The 24,983-nt window shown below is 46.0% G+C and overlaps 1 protein-coding gene across 1 annotated transcript; it reads right to left on the bottom strand.

Annotated features, from left to right (window-relative positions):
* Positions 1-3,210: 3,210 nt before the first annotated feature.
* Positions 3,211-10,774, bottom strand: LOC123488259 (nuclear pore complex protein Nup50-like; the record flags this gene model as incomplete). Its single annotated transcript, XM_045219156.1, has 5 exons — positions 10,455-10,774; positions 9,400-9,482; positions 8,144-8,230; positions 6,428-6,635; positions 3,211-3,867 (listed from the first exon to the last, which is right to left on the bottom strand). Coding segments are annotated over exons 2-5 (1,021 nt in total), but the record flags the coding sequence as incomplete, so codon positions are not given.
* Positions 10,775-24,983: the final 14,209 nt, after the last annotated feature.

Genomic DNA, 24,983 nt, shown 5'->3' with positions numbered 1-24,983 from the left:
ATATAACCAGGTAACATTCTGGGTGTGGTGTCCATCACTAGCAGCACCATATAACCAGGTAACATTCTGGGTGTGGTGTCCATCACTAGCAGCACCATATAACCAGGTAACATTCTGGGTGTGTCCATCACTAGCAGCACCATATAACCAGGTAACATTCTGGGTGTGTGTCCATCACTAGCAGCACCATATAACCAGGTAACATTCTGGGTGTGTCCATCACTAGCAGCACCATATAACCAGGTAACATTCTGGGTGTGGTGTCCATCACTAGCAGCACCATATAACCAGGTAACATTCTGGGTGTGGTGTCCATCACTAGCAGCACCATATAACCAGGTAACATTCTGGGTGTGGTGTCCATCACTAGCAGCACCATATAACCAGGTAACATTCTGGGTGTGGTGTCCATCACTAGCAGCACCATATAACCAGGTAACATTCTGGGTGTGGTGTCCATCACTAGCAGCACCATATAACCAGGTAACATTCTGGGTGTGGTGTCCATCACTAGCAGCACCATATAACCAGGTAACATTCTGGGTGTGGTGTCCATCACTAGCAGCACCATATAACCAGGTAACATTCTGGGTGTGGTGTCCATCACTAGCAGCACCATATAACCAGGTAACATTCTGGGTGTGGTGTCCATCACTAGCAGCACCATATAACCAGGTAACATTCTGGGTGTGGTGTCCATCACTAGCAGCACCATATAACCAGGTAACATTCTGGGTGTGTCCATCACTAGCAGCACCATATAACCAGGTAACATTCTGGGTGTGGTGTCCATCACTAGCAGCACCATATAACCAGGTAACATTCTGGGTGTGTCCATCACTAGCAGCACCATATAACCAGGTAACATTCTGGGTGTGGTGTCCATCACTAGCAGCACCATATAACCAGGTAACATTCTGGGTGTGGTGTCCATCACTAGCAGCACCATATAACCAGGTAACATTCTGGGTGTGTTCCATCACTAGCAGCACCATATAACCAGGTAACATTCTGGGTGTGTCCATCACTAGCAGCACCATATAACCAGGTAACATTCTGGGTGTGGTGTCCATCACTAGCAGCACCATATAACCAGGTAACATTCTGGGTGTGTGTCCATCACTAGCAGCACCATATAACCAGGTAACATTCTGGGTGTGTCCGTCACTAGCAGCACCATATAACCAGGTAACATTCTGGGTGTGGTGTCCATCACTAGCAGCACCATATAACCAGGTAACATTCTGGGTGTGGTGTCCATCACTAGCAGCACCATATAACCAGGTAACATTCTGGGTGTGGTGTCCATCACTAGCAGCACCATATAACCAGGTAACATTCTGGGTGTGTTGTCCATCACTAGCAGCACCATATAACCAGGTAACATTCTGGGTGTGTCCATCACTAGCAGCACCATATAACCAGGTAACATTCTGGGTGTGTTGTCCATCACTAGCAGCACCATATAACCAGGTAACATTCTGGGTGTGTTTAAGTTATGTACTTGGTGAATTATGGGGATTCTGATTACTATTAAACCCCTTCAGTTGAAGTAGTAACACAATGAATAATATAAAATACACAAGAATGGAGCTATATACAGGAAGTACCAGTACCAGATCAATGTGGAGCTATATACAGGGAGTACCAGTACCAGATCAATGTGCAGAGGTACGAGGTATATGAGGTAGATATGTACATGAAGGCAGGGTAAAGTGACTAGGCATCAGGATAGATAATAATAAGGTATTTGAGGTAGATATGTACATGAAGGCAGGGTAAAGTGACTAGGCATCAGGATAGATAATAATAAGGTATTTGAGGTAGATATGTACATGAAGGCAGGGTAAAGTGACTAGGCATCAGGATAGATAATAATAAGGTATTTGAGGTAGATATGTACATGAAGGCAGGGTAAAGTGACTAGGCATCAGGATAGATAATAATAAGGTATTTGAGGTAGATATGTACATGAAGGCAGGGTAAAGTGACTAGGCATCAGGATAGATAATAATAAGGTATTTGAGGTAGATATGTACATGAAGGCAGGGTAAAGTGACTAGGCATCAGGATAGATAATAATAAGGTATTTGAGGTAGATATGTACATGAAGGCAGGGTAAAGTGACTAGGCATCAGGATAGATAATAATAAGGTATTTGAGGTAGATGTGTACATGAAGGCAGGGTAAAGTGACTAGGCATCAGGATAGATAATAATAAGGTATTTGAGGTAGATATGGACATGAAGGCAGGGTAAAGTGACTAGGCATCAGGATAGATAATAATAAGGTATTTGAGGTAGATATGTACATGAAGGCAGGGTGAAGTGACTAGGCATCAGGATAGATAATAATAAGGTATTTGAGGTAGATATGGACATGAAGGCAGGGTAAAGTGACTAGGCATCAGGATAGATAATAATAAGGTATTTGAGGTAGATATGTACATGAAGGCAGGGTAAAGTGACTAGGCATCAGGATAGATCATAATAAGGTATTTGAGGTAGATATGTACATGAAGGCAGGGTAAAGTGACTAGGCATCAGGATAGATAATAATAAGGTATTTGAGGTAGATATGTACATGAAGGCAGGGTAAAGTGACTAGGCATCAGGATAGATAATAATAAGGTATTTGAGGTAGATATGTACATGAAGGCAGGGTAAAGTGACTAGGCATCAGGATAGATAATAATAAGTTATTTGAGGTAGATATGTACATGAAGGCATGGTAAAGTGACTAGGCATCAGGATAGATAATAATAAGGTATTTGAGGTAGATATGTACATGAAGGCAGGGTAAAGTGTCTAGGCATCAGGATAGATAATAATAAGGTATTTGAGGTAGATATGTACATGAAGGCAGGGTAAAGTGACTAGGCATCAGGATAGATAATAATAAGGTATTTGAGGTAGATATGTACATGAAGGCAGGGTAAAGTGACTAGGCATCAGGATAGATAATAATAAGGTATTTGAGGTAGATATGTACATGAAGGCAGGGTAAAGTGACTAGGCATCAGGATAGATAATAATAAGGTATTTGAGGTAGATATGTACATGAAGGCAGGGTAAAGTGACTAGGCAGGTATGACTAGTATAGAATATCTAGTTACATGATATCATAGCTGTTAGGACAGTAAGGTAGGTATGCCTATTACATGAGTAATATTTCTATTTCCCTACATACATTAGACCTTCCATATCGTACCTGTTGTCTGGGTGGGGACAGCCTCAGCCTTGGCCCCACTGAAGGAGAAGCTAGGAAGAGAGGTGCCTCCAAACAGGGAGGAGGAAGAGGAGGAGGAGGAGGAGAAGGAGACGTTAGGAGCTCCTCCAGAGCTCAGGGACCCCTTCTGGCCCAAGTTAAAGCTGATGCCAGCGGGGAGCGGAGCAGGAGCGGCGCTGGAGCTTTTCTCCGAGGCTGGAGCGGTGCCGTCCTTGTCCTTACTGAAGGAGAAGAGTGGAGCTGTGGCTGCCGAGCCGGCGGTACTAGAGGAGGAGGGGGGTGTGGTACCGGCTGGCTGCTTCTCCTCCGGTGCTGCTGCCTTGCTACCGCTCGCCGAGCCCCCAGCCACAGCGCCACTCCCTCCAGCCCCTCCGTACTTCTTGTCGATGCTGGCCAGGTGCTTCTCATAGTCCCTGAAGATGGGGTTGAGGTCGCAGAGAGGGTTCCTGTTGACGTGCTTGGTGATCCAGTCCCTGACCGAGCAGTTGAGCGCTGTGAGCTGCTTCCTGTACTCCTGGTTGTCAGAGGAGGTACAGGAGCCGGAGCTCAGAGACAGACTGGAAACCACGGGGGAGGAACCGTTAGGCTGCTGCTCTGTGATGTCACCGCTGGAGGGGGGGCCGCTGAATGTTAATGAACCTAGGAGAGGAGGGGAGAGAGAGAGGAGAGAGGAGGAGAGGGGGATAGAGAGGAGGGGAGAGAGAGAGGAGAGAGGAGGAGAGGGGGATAGAGAGGAGGGGAGAGGGAGAGAGGGGGATAGAGAGGAGGGGGATGAGAGGGGGAGAGGAGAGGAGAGGAGATGAGCAGGTGAAGAGGACAAGAGGAAACAGAAGGAGAAGGTGAGTGCTACAGCAGAGAGAAGCCTTAAGGCTTCAGCATGCGCGGACGGCTGTTGCCTAGCCAACCCAACCAGTGTTCCCATACCTTCCACCTTCGCTTGAAAAACCACTAAAGCGGCAATAGTACCGTTTGTCCACCTTGAGACGCCGTAGCCAGTATAGTCACAATTAATCTAAGATAACAAGAAATAAGTCATACATTTTTACATCTAACTAGGATGTTTGGTGCAGCATTTCTCAAGCGAAAGAATGTGCACGAAAACTAGCCTATCATTGAAGAATCCCTACTGTTGACCAATCACCAACGACTTTGGCTTGCGAACTTCGTCTTGACTCGAGAAATGTTTGTGTGCACAAACAGCCGAAAAAAACCCTAGCCGAAGACCAAAACATCCGAAAATGTTGTCATAATATATGCAGGAACTGTTTCAGATGGGAGGCATGCGGACGCCTTCAGTAGCCCTGAGTTTAACGGTAGAGAAGGAGAGAGACTGACTGAATACTGGAGCATCTCTGTTCTGTCATTCCACCCTCAGGTACCACACTGGGAGAGGAGCCGACACACTGATTCAGGTCCATTAGCCTCTAATACCAGATCCACACAGAGCCAACCCCACTGATTCAGCTCCATTAGCCTCTAATACCAGATCCACACAGAGCCAACCCCACTGATTCAGCTCCATTAGCCTCTAATACCAGATCCACACAGAGCCAACCCCACTGATTCAGGTCCATTAGCCTCTAATACCAGATCCACACAGAGCCAACCCCACTGATTCAGGTCCATTAGCCTCTAATACCAGATCCACACAGAGCCAACCCCACTGATTCAGCTCCATTAGCCTCTAATACCAGATCCACACAGAGCCAACCCCACTGATTCAGCTCCATTAGCCTCTAATACCAGATCCACACAGAGCCAACCCCACTGATTCAGCTCCATTAGCCTCTAATACCAGATCCACACAGAGCCAACCCCACTGATTCAGCTCCATTAGCCTCTAATACCAGATCCACACAGAGCCAACCCCACTGATTCAGCTCCATTAGCCTCTAATACCAGATCCACACAGAGCCAACCCCACTGATTCAGCTCCATTAACCTCTAATACCAGATCCACACAGAGCCAACCCCACTGATTCAGCTCCATTAGCCTCTAATACCAGATCCACACAGAGCCAACCCCACTGATTCAGCTCCATTAGCCTCTAATACCAGATCCACACAGAGCCAACCCCACTGATTCAGCTCCATTAGCCTCTAATACCAGATCCACACAGAGCCAACCCCACTGATTCAGGTCCATTAGCTTCTAATACCAGATCCACACAGAGCCAACCCCACTGATTCAGGTCCATTAGCCTCTAATACCAGATCCACACAGAGCCAACCCCACTGATTCAGCTCCATTAGCCTCTAATACCAGATCCACACAGAGCCAACCCCACTGATTCAGCTCCATTAGCCTCTAATGCCAGATCCACACAGAGCCAACCCCACTGATTCAGCTCCATTAGCCTCTAATACCAGATCCACACAGAGCCAACCCCACTGATTCAGCTCCATTAGCCTCTAATACCAGATCCACACAGAGCCAACCCCACTGATTCAGCTCCATTAGCCTCTAATACCAGATCCACACAGAGCCAACCCCACTGATTCAGCTCCATTAGCCTCTAATACCAGATCCACACAGAGCCAACCCCACTGATTCAGCTCCATTAGCCTCTAATACCAGATCCACAAAGAGCCAACCCCACTGATTCAGCTCCATTAGCCTCTAATACCAGATCCACACAGAGCCAACCCCACTGATTCAGCTCCATTAGCCTCTAATACCAGATCCACACAGAGCCAACCCCACTGATTCAGCTCCATTAGCCTCTAATACCAGATCCACACAGAGCCAACCCCACTGATTCAGCTCCATTAGCCTCTAATACCAGATCCACACAGAGCCAACCCCACTGATTCAGCTCCATTAGCCTCTAATACCAGATCCACACAGAGCCAACCCCACTGATTCAGCTCCATTAGCCTCTAATGCCAGATCCACACAGAGCCAACCCCACTGATTCAGCTCCATTAGCCTCTAATACCAGATCCACACAGAGCCAACCCCACTGATTCAGGTCCATTAGCCTCTAATACCAGATCCACACAGAGCCAACCCCACTGATTCAGCTCCATTAGCCTCTAATACCAGATCCACAAAGAGCCAATCCCACTGATTCAGCTCCATTAACCTATAATCCCAGATCCCTCAATTCCATTTCATATCAACACCGGGCCACTTTCATAAGTTATCCTCCAGGACTAGCACTTTAACTGTACAACGGTTAGAAATGCAGCCTCTTACCAGGTGTGGTGGTCTTGGTGGCAGCAGGCGAGGCGAACCCGGTGAAGGCTGGAGTGACGGGTGTAACACTGTTCCCATTGGACAGTTTGAACCCTGCCCCATTCCCGAACCCGGAGAAGGCCGTGATTCCCCCCGTGGCTGGCCCGGTTCCCGACGGAGGGGCCAGGGAGAACCCTTTAAACCCTTTGAACGATCCTCCACTCTGCCCCTGCAGGCAGCACAGACAGGAAGGAAACAAATTATTCACTCCTATCTCCCTCCATTAGGCTACATCACCACTCTTTAAAAAGGGAGTTCTGGCATCGAAGGAAGGAAGCACTGCTTGACTTGGGTTAAAGTAAAGCTGGAAGGAAGGAAGCAATGCTTGAATTGGGTTTAAGTAAAGCTGGAAGGAAGGAAGCGATGTTTGAATTGGGTTAATGTAAAGCTGGAAGGAAGAACTGCTTGAATTGGGTTAAAGTAAAGCTGGGTTGTGTTCAGAACTTGTGCAATAAGAAACCCTTGTTTCTGTTTTCTTCTAATGAACATTACCCAGGTTTCCACCTGACAGAATAAGGCAGCATGCATGTGCGCTAGTTCCCATGGTGTTGGTTAGTTAAATTAGTCTATAAAAAGTATGTGGCCATTAAGGCCATATTCTAGCCTACCTCTGAACCAGCAGTTAGACACACACAGACAGCATGCATGTCAGTTAGCCTACCTCTGAACCAGCAGTTAGACACACACAGACAGCATGCATGTCAGTTAGCCTACCTCTGAACCAGCAGCTAGACACACAGACAGCATGCATGTCAGTTAGCCAGGTAGCCTACCTCTGAACCAGCAGTTAGACACACAGACAGCATGCATGTCAGTTAGCCTACCTCTGAACCAGCAGCTAGACACACAGACAGCATGCATGTCAGTTAGCCAGGTAGCCTACCTCTGAACCAGCAGCTAGACACACAGACAGCATGCATGTCAGTTAGCCAGGTAGCCTACCTCTGAACCAGCAGTTAGACACACAGACAGCATGCATGTCAGTTAGCCAGGTAGCCTACCTCTGAACCAGCAGCTAGACACACAGACAGCATGCATGTCAGTTAGCCAGGTAGCCTACCTCTGAACCAGCAGTTAGACACACAGACAGCATGCATGTCAGTTAGCCAGGTAGCCTACCTCTGAACCAGCAGCTAGACACACAGACAGCATGCATGTCAGTTAGCCAGGTAGCCTACCTCTGAACCAGCAGCTAGACACACAGACAGCATGCATGTCAGTTAGCCAGGTAGCCTACCTCTGAACCAGCAGCTAGACACACAGACAGCATGCATGTCAGTTAGCCTACCTCTGAACCAGCAGCTAGACACACAGACAGCATGCATGTCAGTTAGCCAGGTAGCCTACCTCTGAACCAGCAGCTAGACACACAGACAGCATGCATGTCAGTTAGCCTACCTCTGAACCAGCAGCTAGACACACAGACAGCATGCATGTCAGTTAGCCTACCTCTGAACCAGCAGCTAGATACACAGACAGCATGCATGTCAGTTAGCCAGGTAGCATACCTCTGAACCAGCAGTTAGACACACAGACAGCATGCATGTCAGTTAGCCAGGTAGCCTACCTCTGAACCAGCAGCTAGACACACAGACAGCATGCATGTCAGTTAGCCTACCTCTGAACCAGCAGCTAGACACACAGACAGCATGCATGTCAGTTAGCCAGGTAGCCTACCTCTGAACCAGCAGCCCGACGCTTGGCCTTCTTGATGGGCCTGCTCTTCATGACATCATCACTAGCGATGGAAAACGTCCCTGCCTGCTGAACACCATCACAACACTATTAGAGATAGGGTCAAAATATGTACAACAAATCCTTACTCTGCAATATAGTCCAGGCAATGTGTGCAAAGTTTTGGGTTAAATTCACATATCGGCTGGACTAATAGTTTTTTAACATTGATGATTCTAGAACGTTGAATCAACATGTTGATTTGACAAGCTTCTTTGTAACTGTATTTACTTAGGGCTGGCACAATTGCTGTATAGCCGTGTAACTGACGGTTATAGATGAAGACCTTCATGAAAGTAAAATAAACAGTCATAACCGGTAAAAAAAAAATAATAATAATAATTTGCTGACTGAAGATGGGGTGGCCGGGAATTTGTGCAGTTGAGTCAGTTTCTACGGTAACATGGCCTTAACATGATGAAACTGTTGCTCCTTGCTGAAACAAGCAACAAACGATTCTTCGGTTGCCACAATGCAGCAGCACATAGAAATGGAAGGAATAGAACGGGGCTTGGACCTTCTAACCCTGGTCATTTGACTGGTAAACTCATGGGGACACTCGCAATGGCTGCCTGGTATTGTGATGCAATCGTTTCCATAGTAATGTAGAACGTTCACTAAAATGATGTTAACTGATGTGGCTCAAGCAATGGAATGTATTATTTGTAACGTCTGTTGAGTTGAATCAACAAACAGCAGCACAGGGAACACTTTGCTTCTATGGGGACACTCAAAATGGCCGCCAGTCCACCCATTATGACACCAGCCGTTCTATTCATTCTATTTCTATGTTAGCACATGCGGTCAGGAGCAGAGCAGAGGCGAAAATGCGTGTTTAAAATAAAACAAAAAAACGCTACTTATTACCGAGACCTCTGTCATTTGGCTGGCTAGTGATCCAAAACTCCATGACCTATCCAACCAGGTCTTTAGCTCCTTCTGAGTATCCCCTCTATGCACAACACTGCCCAGATAACTGTTTTTACAACACAACGCATGTTGTATCTATTGATTATCATTTACTGGGATGCTGAAACTATTGAAAACGGCCAACAACAGAAAGGGAGACTAATACTTTCTACTACTAGGCAAACGTGTGAAAGGCTAACCCCTGGACACGTGCCTGCAGGGCTGTGTATTATCTATACAGTCTATAGCACTATCAGCGAGGCTGTAGTAACATGGTACAGCAAGCCCACCTCCTCTCCTTCATCCTCCTGATCCCAGTTCCTGTCGGTCAGCTCTTTGTCAGCGATCCTCTTCGCCATCACAACGCTGCTCTCTGGAAGACAACACAAGAGACCGTCAACACACAAATGATTCAACTGTGACAATTAAAGATACTTCAAAAATGGTCTGGTTATTTTGTGAGGCCAGTGGTACATGATAAAAGTCTACTGTAAACAAATACAATATAGTATAAACACTAGATAATCTCAGTAACAATATTTCAACATCAGGGACCTGGACTAACTAATTAACTACAGTAAACAGCAAACTAAGTTAACTACAGTAACTAGCTACTTAAGGCGAGTGCTTTTCTTATGTCCTGTTAGATTGAGTTGATGTAGCTATTAGTAGGTAGCTACTGTTGATACTGACTTAATTCACAAACTGTTGGACAAGAGGTGAGAGATGAGGACAAAAGAGCACAGATATGTTCTTGTTTGGTGAATAGTTATGGGCTGCTAATTCTTGATTCTGAAATATCAACAAAGGTAACTTTAGCTTGCAACATTAAGATGGCTAAATGCCTGGTAGTAGCTAGCTATATTGAATACTAGTTAGCTAGCTAGCTAAGTAACGTTAGCATACTATTGAGTCCGTATTTTCTCTTCCGGCTAAGGATAATTTGGCTAACCATCTGTGGGAGGACTTCCTTTCCCTAATGTTAGCTAACTCTAAAACGTGTGTAAACGTTCAAAAGACAAAAGTAGCTAGCCAACTTTGTTGATGCATGTAGCAAGAACGTGCGTTGTCCATTTAGCTAGCACGCTAGCTAGTTCGCTAACCAATTTAACAAGTTTTCTTTTTGAGGTTATGTTCTTGGTACTTTTTTTAGCCACCGTCCGTGTAGAGTAACTTTAATCAATAAGATAAGAGTAAGTAAATAAATAATAAAATAAGAGTTAACGTCAATCATTTGAAACGCTAGCCTAACAACCACGAAGTCTCACTGCTAGCTATGTTGCTAGGCTAGTTAGCTAACTAGCTAGCTACTGCTCCGATGTCATTGAATATAAAAGAAACATACCTTTTCCCGAATTAAATGTTCGATAACTACCCCTTGATAGTAAAACAATTCCAAATGTTACTAAACTTTGAATAATCGCTGGGTGTCCGAACAGCGAGGAAGAGGCGAAGCGAGAGGGTTTACTTCCGCCCAAAATCTGTCCACGAAAATAAAACCACCACAAAATTATGATTTTTTTTTAATGGCGGTCAATGAGTGTCGAATTTGGTCAACCTTAAAATGTAATTGTTAATTTGCTACATGAGGCTTATTTGGTCGAACAGAAGTTTAGCAATGGTTAGGCTGTTATGAATGCACTGATATAAGTGGACGCACTTACTATTTCCTGAACTTAGAAAAAAACCACGTTATGTTATTCATATGTGAAGCTATCTGCCCTCTCATTGGCTAGAATGGTCCCACCTGATCTCGCCCGTTCTATACACCTCAGACTTCGTTTACACGCACACAATAATGCGATTATTGTGGATAATCCGATTCCTATAATAGTTCGATTAAAATGTTTACATGCTTTGAAAGAAGAACGAATCCCCTAATAATCCTGTTTCCATGGACACATCTGAATACAGGCTACCTGATGGCACTGATAAATGCAATCAAAAATAAACGTTCTACCACAGCGAACATGTTATTTTTGGGAAGCATATTTGATTCTGAGTTTGTAATGTGAAAACTACTTCTAAGAAGCATAGGTTCAGTTCCAAACTCACTCCACTCCTGCTAAAGAGGGGGGTTCGCTTGGCTGGTGCTAGCACATATAGTTGAAATACACTTCTGGAATGCCGATTGTGTTTACATGTCCTAATAATTCGAAAGATTGCTCAGAAAACCAGATATTTTAATCGGCGTATGCTTACTTCGATTTTGACCGTACCCCGATAATTAAGATAAACAGAGGAAGGTGTATACATGACTATTGCGTAATCAGCCTACTGCCATAATTCATATAATATCAAAGTATTAGTGTGCATGTAAACATACTGAGTACTGTACATGCACAATAATAATTCGATATTAAACTGACCAAATTTAGCACTGGGTAAAAGCAAGCCTTCCTCTTATACTCGAGTTAAGTGAGTTCAGAAAAACTGAAAGTATGCATCTTATAAATAGTTTTCACATACAAACGGTATATGTCCGAACTCAGAATCAAATAGTCTTCGCAAAAATAATATGGTCACTATGGTAGAATGTTTTTTTTGGGATTAGTGATTTTTTGCATTTTGTCAAAAGTCCCATCAGCAGCCTGATTTCAGATGTGTCCATGTCAACAGGATTATTAGGTAAATTGTTCTTCTTGCAAAGCATGTAAACAGTTTTAAACGAACTATTATATTAACCTGACTATCCACAATAATCGCATTATTGTGTGCTTGTAACCGTGCTCAGTAATGTCGCTTCCTCCCGCCTGTATTCCATCTTTGACGACATGTATTTCCATTGTTAGAGCGGTCACTTGATTATCTTGTCAATATAATAGAACATCTTGGGTTTAGTTTAGTAAATTTGTCCAAGCTCAATCACGCCGCCATTTTACAAAACGGAATCTCTGCGCGCCTCGTCTCCGTTTACCCAATGCGCAAGGGCGAAATATAGGACCATTCATGGGAGTTGCAGTCCTGTGGTAGAGTTTGAGAGTCCTCCAGAGCTCGGTGTCCGGCTGTTTAAAAATATTTCTACTGAAATGCCAAAAAATTCCCCAAAGCTCACTTCCTCAAGAGCTTTGTGATGAGGTGATTACACACACACACACAATCTTAGAGCTGTGCTACACTATATATCTTGTGAGTGAGGCATATGGGGAGTGTACAATATTCATACTATGTATGATTCAAAATGGGCACAGAATGTGCTTGTGATACTTATCGCATGAGACGGTGTCTTTCTCATCAGGGCTGTGGCTTTGGGATTTGGAAGCCAAATCATTATGGCTCCAGCCATAGCTAGGCTCCAGAGCTGCAGTAGGCCAAGACTGCAGTAGGCCAGGCTGCAGACTACAGAGGTTCCAGGGACTGGGGGTAGAACCGTATAATGGTGCAGAGTTGGGAAGCAGAGCAGAAGGCTGGTCTCCAAACCCCAGGATTCTCCAGTCCAGTGCCAGGGCCTTGCCAAGGCAGGGACAGGTGCTGGAGAAAAGGAGGAAGTGAGCTGGGAGCCCTAGCGACAAGAGGAGAGACCCTTGACCAGGGAACCTTCCCCCGGAGCAGCTGGCCTGGCCAGGGGAAGATACAGTGGGCCGGGGGGCCTTGGGTTGGTTGGGTTGGCAATGCGAGAAAGAGGAAGCTGTTCTAACGTGGAGAGAGCAGGGACAGCAGCTCATTGAGGACAATTCAAGGTCAATGGAAATGTAAGGTGCGTTGAAGCATTTTACAGTGGAGTGAAATGCATGCTGCTGAAGCCAACTACCATGGGTCCTAGCTTGCTGCATTATGCCTTAGTTCCACTAGTTCCTTTCCAACTTGATAATGATATTAATTTTGTCTTACCGGTATTTCAGAGTTCCAGTGAAGTGCATTAGGTTCAGACATCCATAGAGGGCCTTGGTAGGCTATTCTCCATCCCAGGGAGGAGGGGCGTAGATGGGGTAACAAAAGGAGGCCCTCTGCCTGCCTGCTGGGTGGAGGAGATTACCAGCCAGGCTGACAAAATGGAGGGGCCCTACTGGGCACTATGGGGGGACCCCCTCCATAGGCAGGTTAAGAGCCACACACACACACGCGCGCGCACACACACACACACACACACACGCATGCGCCCACCACGCACACAGCACACACACAGGTTCAGCCAAGAGGCATGGTAGGGTAGCCTAATCAGGGCTGACAGGTTCAATAGGTTTCAGATGTTTAGATGGGAGACTTCAGAGCTGGTAGAATCAAAGGCTTGTTATTCCCTGGACAGACGGAGCCTGTATCGATCACTACGAGAGGACGTCAGACCGCAGTGATTATCTCCCGATGAGGTTCTGATTCTAGCATGGCATCAACACATCAGGACAAGGACAATACTGTTCAACCACAGGTCTGTTATGTCAGAGCTTTCTTCAGTCGGGTAGGAAGAATTGAAATTGGAAATACAGCTAAATCTGGTACAATATTTAAGGTATACAACTTCTTTCAACCACATAATTCCATATAAAACACTATAATGAATATAGTGAACTATAGGATCTCTATGCTTAAATCCCCCCCCTCCAACCCTCCCCCCGATCTTACTCCCTTAGTTATGTTCTTGATTAAATCCCAAGGTCTTTATTATAATTCCTGCAGCATGTATCTCTAATAGCTGGTCTGCTCTCATGACGACATGGCTGCATCCAAAATGGCCCCCTATTCCCTATATAGTGCACTACTCATAGGACTCTGGTCAAAATCAGTGCAGTATGTAGTGAGTTAGCAGCATGCCATTTGGGACGCTGCCGTATTTAAATGTCAATCAGGCACTATGCAGATCACTGAAGCCGTAATTACACCCAATTAGTTAACAGCGTTATGCAGTAATTAGCAGAGTGACAAATTAATTTCATGACTCAACACAATCTAAAACTAAAATGTTAACTGTAGAATTAGATGTGTATTTCTCTCATAGAAAGAGTTATAGGCTGTAATGCTCATCTATGTGTATTGGGATGTAATCAGCATCATGTCTTCTAGTGATAGGGAAGGGTGCTAACTAGTGACAGGGAAGGGTGCTAACTAGTGACAGGGAAGGGTGCTAACTAGTGACAGGGAAGGGTACTAACTAGTGATAGGGAAGGGTACTAACTAGTGACAACAGGGAAGGGTACTAACTAGTGACAACAGGGAAGGGTGCTAACTAGTGACAGGGAAGGGTACTAACTAGTGACAGGGAAGGGTGCTAACTAGTGACAGGGAAGGGTGCTAACTAGTGATAGGGAAGGGTGCTAACTAGTGACAGGGAAGGGTGCTAACTAGTGATAGGGAAGGGTACTAACTAGTGATAGGGAAGGGTGCTAACTAGTGATAGGGTAGGGTACTAACTAGTGACAGGGAAGGGTGCTAACTAGTGAAAGGGAAGGGTACTAACTAGTGACAGGGAAGGGTGCTAACTAGTGACAGGGGAGGGTGCTAACTAGTGACAGGGAAGGGTGCTAACTAGTGATAGGGTAGGGTACTAACTAGTGACAGGGAAGGGTGCTAACTAGTGGCAGGGAAGGGTACTAACTAGTGACAGGGAAGGGTGCTAACTAGTGACAGGGAAGGGTGCTAACTAGTGACAGGGAAGGGTACTAACTAGTGACAGGGGAGGGTGCTAACTAGTGATAGGGAAGGGTGCTAACTAGTGACAGGGAAGGGTGCTAACTAGTGATAGGGAAGGGTACTAACTAGTGACAGGGAAGGGTGCTAACTAGTGACAGGGAAGGGTGCTAAATAGTGACAGGGAAGGGTACTAACTAGTGACAGGGGAGGGTGCTAACTAGTGACAGGGAAGGGTGCTAACTAGTGACAGGAAGGGTACTAACTAGTGACAGGGGAGGGTACTAACTAGTGACATGGAAGGGTACTAACTAGTGATAGGGAAGGGTACTAACTAGTGACAGGGAAGGGTGCTAACTAGTGACAGGGAAGGGTGCTAACTAGTGGCAGGGAAGGGTACTAACTAGTGACAGCGAAGGGTACTAACTAGTGACAGGGAAGGGTACTAACTAGTGACAGGGAAGGGTACTAACTAGTGACAACAGGGAAGGGTGCTAACTAGTGACAGGGAAGGGTGCTAACTAGTGACAGGGAAGGGTGCTAACTAGTGGCAGGGACGGGTACTAACTAGTGACAGGGAAGGGTACTAACTAGTGACAGGGAAGGGTGCTAACTAGTGACAGGGAAGGGTACTAACTAGTGACAGGGAAGGATGCTAACTTGTGGCAGGGAAGGGTGCTAACTAGTGACAACAGGGAAGGGTGCTAACTAGTGACAGGGAAGGGTGCTAACTAGTGACAGGGAAGGGTGCTAACTAGTGACAACAGGGAAGGGTGCTAACTAGTGACAGGGAAGGGTGCTAACTAGTGACAGGGAAGGGTGCTAACTAGTGACAACAGGGAAGGGTACTAACTAGTGACAGGGAAGGGTACTAACTAGTGACAGGGAAGGGTGTTAACTAGTGACAGGGAAGGGTACTAACTAGTGACAGGGAAGGGTGCTAACTAGTGGCAGGGAAGGGTGCTAACTAGTGACAACAGGGAAGGGTGCTAACTAGTGACAGGGAAGGGTGCTAACTAGTGACAGGGAAGGGTGCTAACTAGTGACAACAGGGAAGGGTGCTAACTAGTGACAGGGAGGGGTGCTAACTAGTGACAGGGAAGGGTGCTAACTAGAGACAGGGAAGGGTACTAACTAGTGACAGGGAAGGGTACTAACTAGTGACAACAGGGAAGGGTGCTAACTAGTGACAGGGTAGGGTACTAACTAGTGACAGGGAAGGGTGCTAACTAGTGACAGGGAAGGGTACTAACTAGTGACAGGGAAGGGTACTAACTAGTGACAACAGGGAAGGGTGCTAACTAGTGACAGGGTAGGGTACTAACTAGTGACAGGGAAGGGTGCTAACTAGTGACAGGGAAGGGTACTAACTAGTGACAGGGAAGGGTGCTAACTAGTGACAGGGAAGGGTGCTAACTAGTGACAGGGAAGGGTACTAACTAGTGACAGGGAAGGGTGCTAACTAGTGACAGGGAAGGGTGCTAACTAGTGACAGGGAAGGGTACTAACTAGTGACAGGGAAGGGTACTAACTAGTGACAGGGAAGGGTACTAACTAGTGACAACAGGGAAGGGTGCTAACTAGTGACAGGGTAGGGTACTAACTAGTGACAGGGAAGGGTGCTAACTAGTGACAGGGAAGGGTACTAACTAGTGACAGGGAAGGGTGCTAACTAGTGACAGGGAAGGGTACTAACTAGTGACAGTTAAGGGTACTAACTAGTGACAGGGAAGGGTGCTAACTAGTGACAACAGGGAAGGGTGCTAACTAGTGAAAGGGAAGGGTGCTAACTAGTGACAGGGAAGGGTGCTATCTAGTGAAAGGGAAGGGTACTAACTAGTGAAAGGGAAGGGTGCTAACTAGTGACAGGGAAGGGTACTAACTAGTGAAAGGGAAGGGTGCTAACTAGTGAAAGGGAAGGGTGCTAACTAGTGACAGGGAAGGGTGCTAACTAGTGACAGGGAAGGGTGCTAACTAGTGACAGGGAAGGGTACTAACTAGTGAAAGGGAAGGGTGCTAACTAGTGACAGGGAAGGGTACTAACTAGTGACAGGGAAGGGTACTAACTAGTGACAACAGGGAAGGGTGCTAACTAGTGACAGGGAAGGGTACTAACTAGTGACAGGGAAGGGTGCTAACTAGTGACAGGGAAGGGTGCTAACTAGTGACAGGGAAGGGTACTAACTAGTGACAGGGAAGGGTGCTAACTAGTGACAGGGAAGGGTGCTAACTAGTGACAGGGAAGGGTGCTAACTAGTGACAGGGAAGGGTACTAACTAGTGACAGGGAAGGGTGCTAACTAGTGACAGGGAAGGGTGCTAACTAGTGACAGGGAAGGGTACTAACTAGTGACAGGGAAGGGTACTAACTAGTGACAGGGAAGGGTACTAACTAGTGACAACAGGGAAGGGTGCTAACTAGTGACAGGGTAGGGTACTAACTAGTGACAGGGAAGGGTGCTAACTAGTGACAGGGAAGGGTACTAACTAGTGACAGGGAAGGGTGCTAACTAGTGACAGGGAAGGGTACTAACTAGTGACAGGAAAGGGTACTAACTAGTGACAGGGAAGGGTGCTAACTAGTGACAACAGGGAAGGGTGCTAACTAGTGAAAGGGAAGGGTGCTAACTAGTGACAGGGAAGGGTGCTATCTAGTGACAGTGAAGGGTACTAACTAGTGAAAGGGAAGGGTGCTAACTAGTGAAAGGGAAGGGTGCTAACTAGTGACAGGGAAGGGTGCTAACTAGTGACAGGGAAGGGTGCTAACTAGTGACAGGGAAGGGTACTAACTAGTGAAAGGGAAGGGTGCTAACTAGTGACAGGGAAGGGTACTAACTAGTGACAGGGAAGGGTACTAACTAGTGACAACAGGGAAGGGTGCTAACTAGTGACAGGGTAGGGTACTAACTAGTGACAGGGAAGGGTGCTAACTAGTGACAGGGAAGGGTACTAACTAGTGACAGGGAAGGGTGCTAACTAGTGACAGGGAAGGGTGCTAACTAGTGACAGGGAAGGGTACTAACTAGTGACAGGGAAGGGTGCTAACTAGTGACAGGGAAGGGTGCTAACTAGTGACAGGGAAGGGTACTAACTAGTGACAGGGAAGGGTACTAACTAGTGACAGGGAAGGGTGCTAACTAGTGACAGGGAAGGGTGCTAACTAGTGACAACAGGGAAGGGTGCTAACTAGTGACAGGGAGGGGTGCTAACTAGTGACAGGGAAGGGTGCTAACTAGAGACAGGGAAGGGTACTAACTAGTGACAGGGAAGGGTACTAACTAGTGACAACAGGGAAGGGTGCTAACTAGTGACAGGGTAGGGTACTAACTAGTGACAGGGAAGGGTGCTAACTAGTGACAGGGAAGGGTACTAACTAGTGACAGGGAAGGGTACTAACTAGTGACAACAGGGAAGGGTGCTAACTAGTGACAGGGTAGGGTACTAACTAGTGACAGGGAAGGGTGCTAACTAGTGACAGGGAAGGGTACTAACTAGTGACAGGGAAGGGTGCTAACTAGTGACAGGGAAGGGTGCTAACTAGTGACAGGGAAGGGTACTAACTAGTGACAGGGAAGGGTGCTAACTAGTGACAGGGAAGGGTGCTAACTAGTGACAGGGAAGGGTACTAACTAGTGACAGGGAAGGGTACTAACTAGTGACAGGGAAGGGTACTAACTAGTGACAACAGGGAAGGGTGCTAACTAGTGACAGGGTAGGGTACTAACTAGTGACAGGGAAGGGTGCTAACTAGTGACAGGGAAGGGTACTAACTAGTGACAGGGAAGGGTGCTAACTAGTGACAGGGAAGGGTACTAACTAGTGACAGTTAAGGGTACTAACTAGTGACAGGGAAGGGTGCTAACTAGTGACAACAGGGAAGGGTGCTAACTAGTGAAAGGGAAGGGTGCTAACTAGTGACAGGGAAGGGTGCTATCTAGTGAAAGGGAAGGGTACTAACTAGTGAAAGGGAAGGGTGCTAACTAGTGACAGGGAAGGGTACTAACTAGTGAAAGGGAAGGGTGCTAACTAGTGAAAGGGAAGGGTGCTAACTAGTGACAGGGAAGGGGTGCTAACTAGTGACAGGGAAGGGTGCTAACTAGTGACAGGGAAGGGTACTAACTAGTGAAAGGGAAGGGTGCTAACTAGTGACAGGGAAGGGTACTAACTAGTGACAGGGAAGGGTACTAACTAGTGACAACAGGGAAGGGTGCTAACTAGTGACAGGGAAGGGTACTAACTAGTGACAGGGAAGGGTGCTAACTAGTGACAGGGAAGGGTGCTAACTAGTGACAGGGAAGGGTACTAACTAGTGACAGGGAAGGGTGCTAACTAGTGACAGGGAAGGGTGCTAACTAGTGACAGGGAAGGGTGCTAACTAGTGACAGGGAAGGGTACTAACTAGTGACAGGGAAGGGTGCTAACTAGTGACAGGGAAGGGTGCTAACTAGTGACAGGGAAGGGTACTAACTAGTGACAGGGAAGGGTACTAACTAGTGACAGGGAAGGGTACTAACTAGTGACAACAGGGAAGGGTGCTAACTAGTGACAGGGTAGGGTACTAACTAGTGACAGGGAAGGGTGCTAACTAGTGACAGGGAAGGGTACTAACTAGTGACAGGGAAGGGTGCTAACTAGTGACAGGGAAGGGTACTAACTAGTGACAGGAAAGGGTACTAACTAGTGACAGGGAAGGGTGCTAACTAGTGACAACAGGGAAGGGTGCTAACTAGTGAAAGGGAAGGGTGCTAACTAGTGACAGGGAAGGGTGCTATCTAGTGACAGTGAAGGGTACTAACTAGTGAAAGGGAAGGGTGCTAACTAGTGAAAGGGAAGGGTGCTAACTAGTGACAGGGAAGGGTGCTAACTAGTGACAGGGAAGGGTGCTAACTAGTGACAGGGAAGGGTACTAACTAGTGAAAGGGAAGGGTGCTAACTAGTGACAGGGAAGGGTGCTAACTAGTGACAGGGAAGGGTACTAACTAGTGAAAGGGAAGGGTGCTAACTAGTGACAGGGAAGGGTACTAACTAGTGAAAGGGAAGGGTGCTAACTAAGGGATGTAGTCAGCATCATGTCTTCTTACATTTACATTTACGTCATTTAGCAGGCGCTCTTATCCAGAGCCACTTACAAATTGGTGCATTCAACATATAGCCAGTGGGATAATCTTCCAGTGATGCTTCTCAATCCACCACATCCGCCTGATGTCGCACTTCCGCATCTGCGGTGAAAGGTGACAGAGCTAGAGCGGTGTTTTTCAGACCATGAGACATCCAGAAGATGGTCTGTAGTGTCTGAAACGGTTTGGCCTACACACTAATATGACCCCTCTGTGGAAAGGTGAGACACTCACGAACACGTACATGTCGGTTGTTTAGGTCCCCCGGTACCAGTTTTAAAAAAATGAATGGAAGTATATATGGAGACTGTTTAGTGCCAAAAATAAGGGGTTAAATACATGTTCTTTCTTATTATCTCTCAGATATATGACAGACACTTCTGAACAAACTTCCTTTAGAGTTTTGGGGGGGACAATCAGGGAGGGTGCAGAGAGCTGTGTCCCACTGGCTATTAGGAAGGGTGCAGAGAGCTGTGTCCCACTGGCTATTAGGAAGGGTGCAGAGAGCTGTGTCCCACTGGCTATTAGGAAGGGTGCAGAGAGCTGTGTCCCACTGGCTATTAGGAAGAGTGCAGAAGAAAACGTTTTAGTGGTATGACTTTATAGAAATTACTAATTAAATGTTTATCTGATAATGTTTTTCCTTATACTCTGATGTTTACTGAAAGTAAAATGTATTTGGTTTGCTGTCAAACCTGATATCACTGTGTACCAAACCATGTGGGTATTTGGTTTGCCGTCAAACCTGATATCACTGTGTACCAAACCATGTGGGTTGGAAAGGAGGAAAAGGAAATGAAATGATAAAAAGAAGAAGAAATCGAACCAGAGATCTCTTTGTTTCTTCTCATGAAAGAGACAATCAACACTTCTCTCTTCTAACTCCCCCCACAACATCTCAGGTCCTTCAGTATTAAAGGCCGAGTGCAGTCAAAAACACGATTTTCCTGTGTTTTATATATATTTCCACACTATGAGGTTGGAATAATACTGTGACAATTGTGAAAATGATGATGATGCCGTTTTACTGTAAGAGGTGTTTTCGAAAGACCGCCTGAAATTTCAGCCTGTTTTGTTGGAATGGAGTTTTGGCCTTCCTGGTGACATCACCAGGCGGTAAATTAGTCAATAGACCAATAAGAAAGAGAGTTCCAAACCTCTCAGCCAATAACAGCTAGTTTTGAGTTGTCCCCTCCCCACTCAGACAGTCCTAGTCAAAACGCTTGCTTGAGAAATTCCTCTTTGCTAAAGAGCTATTTTTGTTGCTCTGTGACCATTTTAATTTTAAAAAATAATCACAGTAAGGAACTTGGCTCATTGTTGATTCTTCTCATGTATTTCTGTCGGCGTCCCAACTGGCACCATATTCCCTACATAGTGCACTACTTTTGACCAAAGCCCTATCTGGCCCTAGTCAAAAGAAGTGCCCTATATATAGGGAAACAGGGTGCCATTTTGGGACGCTGCATCTGACGTCGACATACTGTTGCCTGCCACTCCACTGTTTCTGCACACAGCCTTAAGCTATCGTTACTATCCGGCTGACAGGAGCAAGACAGCTGCACTGAAATGGGGGGAAACGCTGCTGAGAAACAGGAGAAGAATTTCATTTGGTCACTGCCTCGATGGATTCATTTACATTTACATTTTAGTCATTTAGCAGATGCTCTTATCCAGAGCGACTTACAGTTAGTGCATAGATTACTTTTTTTTTCATACCCCCGTGGGAATCGAACCCACAACCCTGGCGTTGCAAACGCCATGCTCTACGAACTGAGCTACAACTGAGCTACATGACAGTGGGATAGAACACCTACTTTACGGGGTTCCATTATAGGCCTCTTATCACTTCCTGTTTTCTTCAACCATCCCATATTCCAGATTATACATCCATTACACCAGCCATGGGGTTTTACAAAAGGACATGATGTCACGATCGTTATAAACAGCGGACCAAGGCGCAGCGTGATATGCGTACATCTTTTATTTAAGTGCACACACGAACAAAACAACAAACCAAACGATACGTGAAGTCCCAGGTTATACACCAAAAAACAAACCTTACGGGAACATCAAGCGGTAGCAGCTAGTACTCCGGGCGACGACGAACGCCGAAGCCTGCCCGAGCCAGGAGGAGGAGCAGCCTCGGCGGCATCCGTGACACATGACTTGTCATTTGGAAGTCTTTAGTTATGATAGTAACACAAACTTCCATGAAGAGTGAGAATTAACATCCCCCGGGGTTGTCTTTTCAAAACCCTCCTTATATACCAATCACCTGGGTTAGGTCTGAAATGATACCCTATTCCCCTAAGTAGTGCACACATTTTGTCCAGAGCCCTATGGGACCCCTATGGACGCTGGTCAAATGTAGTGCACTATAGAGGGAATAGGGTTAACATTTGGGACTCAACCCTGTTCGTTGTGTTACTGTGTTTGTGCTTCGTTCTTGATGAGACTAAACGTTCATCACCACATTTCCTCTATGCAGGAGGGGTATTGTTGTTTTTCCTGATAAGAATTTAATTCACTCCTTTGTGCGCGACAAGAGAAAACATCGGCATTCTCTCCGGCTAAGGGATAAAGCAGTATCTCTGTCTCTAGTCCTGAGGTTTCCTAAAGGACCAGGGATAAAGCAGTATCTCTGTCTCTAGTCCTGAGGTTTCCTAAAGGACCAGGGATAAAGCAGTATCTCTGTCTCTAGTCCTGAGGTTTCATAAAGGACCAGGGATAAAGCAGTATCTCTGTCTCTAGTCCTGTTTCCTAAAGGACCAGGGATAAAGCAGTATTTCTGTCTCTAGTCCTGAGGTTTCCTAAAGGACCAGGGATAAAGCAGTATCTCTGTCTCTAGTCCTTTTCCTAAAGGACCAGGGATAAAGCAGTATCTCTGTCTCTAGTCCTGAGGTTTCCTAAAGGACCAGGGATAAAGCAGTATCTCTGTCTCTAGTCCTGAGGTTTCCTAAAGGACCAGGGATAAAGCAGTATATCTGTCTCTAGTCCTGAGGTTTCATAAAGGACCAGGGATAAAGCAGTATCTCTGTCTCTAGTCCTGAGGTTTCCTAAAGGACCAGGGATAAAAGCAGTATCTCTGTCTCTAGTCCTGAGGTTTCCTAAAGGACCAGGGATAAAGCAGTATCTCTGTCTCTAGTCCTGAGGTTTCCTAAAGGACCAGGGATAAAGCAGTATCTCTGTCTCTAGTCCTGAGGTTTCCTAAAGGACCAGGGATAAAGCAGTATCTCTGTCTCTAGTCCTGAGGTTTCATGAAGGACCAGGGATAAAGCAGTATCTCTGTCTCTAGTCCTGAGGTTTCATAAAGGACCAGGGATAAAGCAGTATCTCTGTCTCTAGTCCTGAGATTTCATAAAGGACCAGGGATAAAGCAGTTCTCTGTCTCTAGTCCTGAGGTTTCATAAAGGACCAGGGATAAAGCAGTATCTCTGTCTCTAGTCCTGAGGTTTCCTAAATGACCAGGGATGAAGCAGTATCTCTGTCTCTAGTCCTGAGGTTTCATAAAGGACCAGGGATAAAGCAGTATCTCTGTCTCTAGTCCTTTTTCCAAAGGACCAGGGATAAAGCAGTATCTCTGTCTCTAGTCCTGAGGTTTCCTAAAGGACCAGGGATAAAGCAGTTCTCTGTCTCTAGGCCTGAGGTTTCATAAAGGACCAGAGATAAAGCAGTATCTCTGTCTCTAGTCCTGAGGTTTTCCTAGAGGACCAGGGATAAAGCAGTATCTCTGTCTCTAGTCCTGAGGTTTCATAAAGGACCAGGGATAAAGCAGTATCTCTGTCTCTAGTCCTGAGATTTCATAAAGGACCAGGGATAAAGCAGTATCTCTGTCTCTAGTCCTGAGGTTTCCTAGAGGACCAGGGATAAAGCAGTATCTCTGTCTCTAGTCCTGAGGTTTCATAAAGGACCAGGGATAAAGCAGTATCTCTGTCTCTAGTCCTGAGGTTTCATAAAGGACCAGGGATAAAGCAGTATCTCTGTCTCTAGTCCCGAGGTTTCCTAAAGGACCAGGGATAAAGCAGTATCTCTGTCTCTAGTCCTGTTTCCTAAAGGACCAGGGATAAAGCAGTATTTCTGTCTCTAGTCCCAGGGATAAAGCTGTATCTCTGTCTCTAGTCCTGAGGTTTCCTAAAGGACCAGGGATAAAGCAGTATCTCTGTCTCTAGTCCTGAGGTTTCCTAAAGGACCAGGGATAAAGCAGTATCTCTGTCTCTAGTCCTGAGGTTTCCTAAAGGACCAGGGATAAAGCAGTATTTCTGTCTCTAGTCCCAGGGATAAAGCTGTATCTCTGTCTCTAGTCCTGAGGTTTCCTAAAGGACCAGGGATAAAGCAGTAGCTCTGTCTATAGTCCTGAGGTTTCCTAAAGGACCAGGGATAAAGCAGTATCTCTGTCTCTAGTCCTGAGGTTTCCTAAAGGACCAGGGATAAAGCAGTATCTCTGTCTCTAGTCCTGAGGTTTCATAAAGGACCAGGGATAAAGCAGTATCTCTGTCTCTAGTCCTGAGGTTTCCTAGAGAACCAGGGATAAAGCAGTATCTCTGTCTCTCAGTCCTGAGGTTTCCTAAAGGACCAGGGATAAAGCAGTATCTCTGTCTCTAGTCCTGAGGTTTCATAAAGGACCAGGGATAAAGCAGTATCTCTGTCTCTAGTCCTGAGGTTTCCTAAAGGACCAGGGATAAAGCAGTATCTCTGTCTCTAGTCCTGTTTCCTAAAGGACCAGGGATAAAGCAGTATCTCTGTCTTAGTCCTGAGGTTTCCTAAAGGACCAGGGATAAAGCAGTATCTCTGTCTCTAGTCCTGAGGTTTCATGAAGGACCAGGGATAAAGCAGTATCTCTGTCTCTAGTCCTGTTTCCTAAAGGACCAGGGATAAAGCAGTATCTCTGTCTCTAGTCCCAGGGATAAAGCAGTATCTCTGTCTCTAGTCCTGAGGTTTCCTAAAGGACCAGGGATAAAGCAGTATCTCTGTCTCTAGTCCTGTTTCCTAAAGGACCAGGGATAAAGCAGTTCTCTGTCTCTAGTCCTGAGGTTTCCTAAAGGACCAGGGATAAAGCAGTATCTCTGTCTCTAGTCCTGAGGTTTCATAAAGGACCAGGGATAAAGCAGTATCTCTGTCTCTAGTCCTGAGGTTTCATAAAAGACCAGGGATAAAGCAGTTCTCTGTCTCTAGTCCTGAGGTTTCCTAAAGGAC

Source organism: Coregonus clupeaformis, unplaced genomic scaffold, assembly GCF_020615455.1.
Source record: "Coregonus clupeaformis isolate EN_2021a unplaced genomic scaffold, ASM2061545v1 scaf2101, whole genome shotgun sequence".
Lineage (NCBI taxonomy): Eukaryota > Metazoa > Chordata > Actinopteri > Salmoniformes > Salmonidae > Coregonus > Coregonus clupeaformis.
The sequence above is the reverse complement of the archived record's forward strand: the minus strand, read 5'-3'. Positions and strand labels throughout refer to the sequence as shown.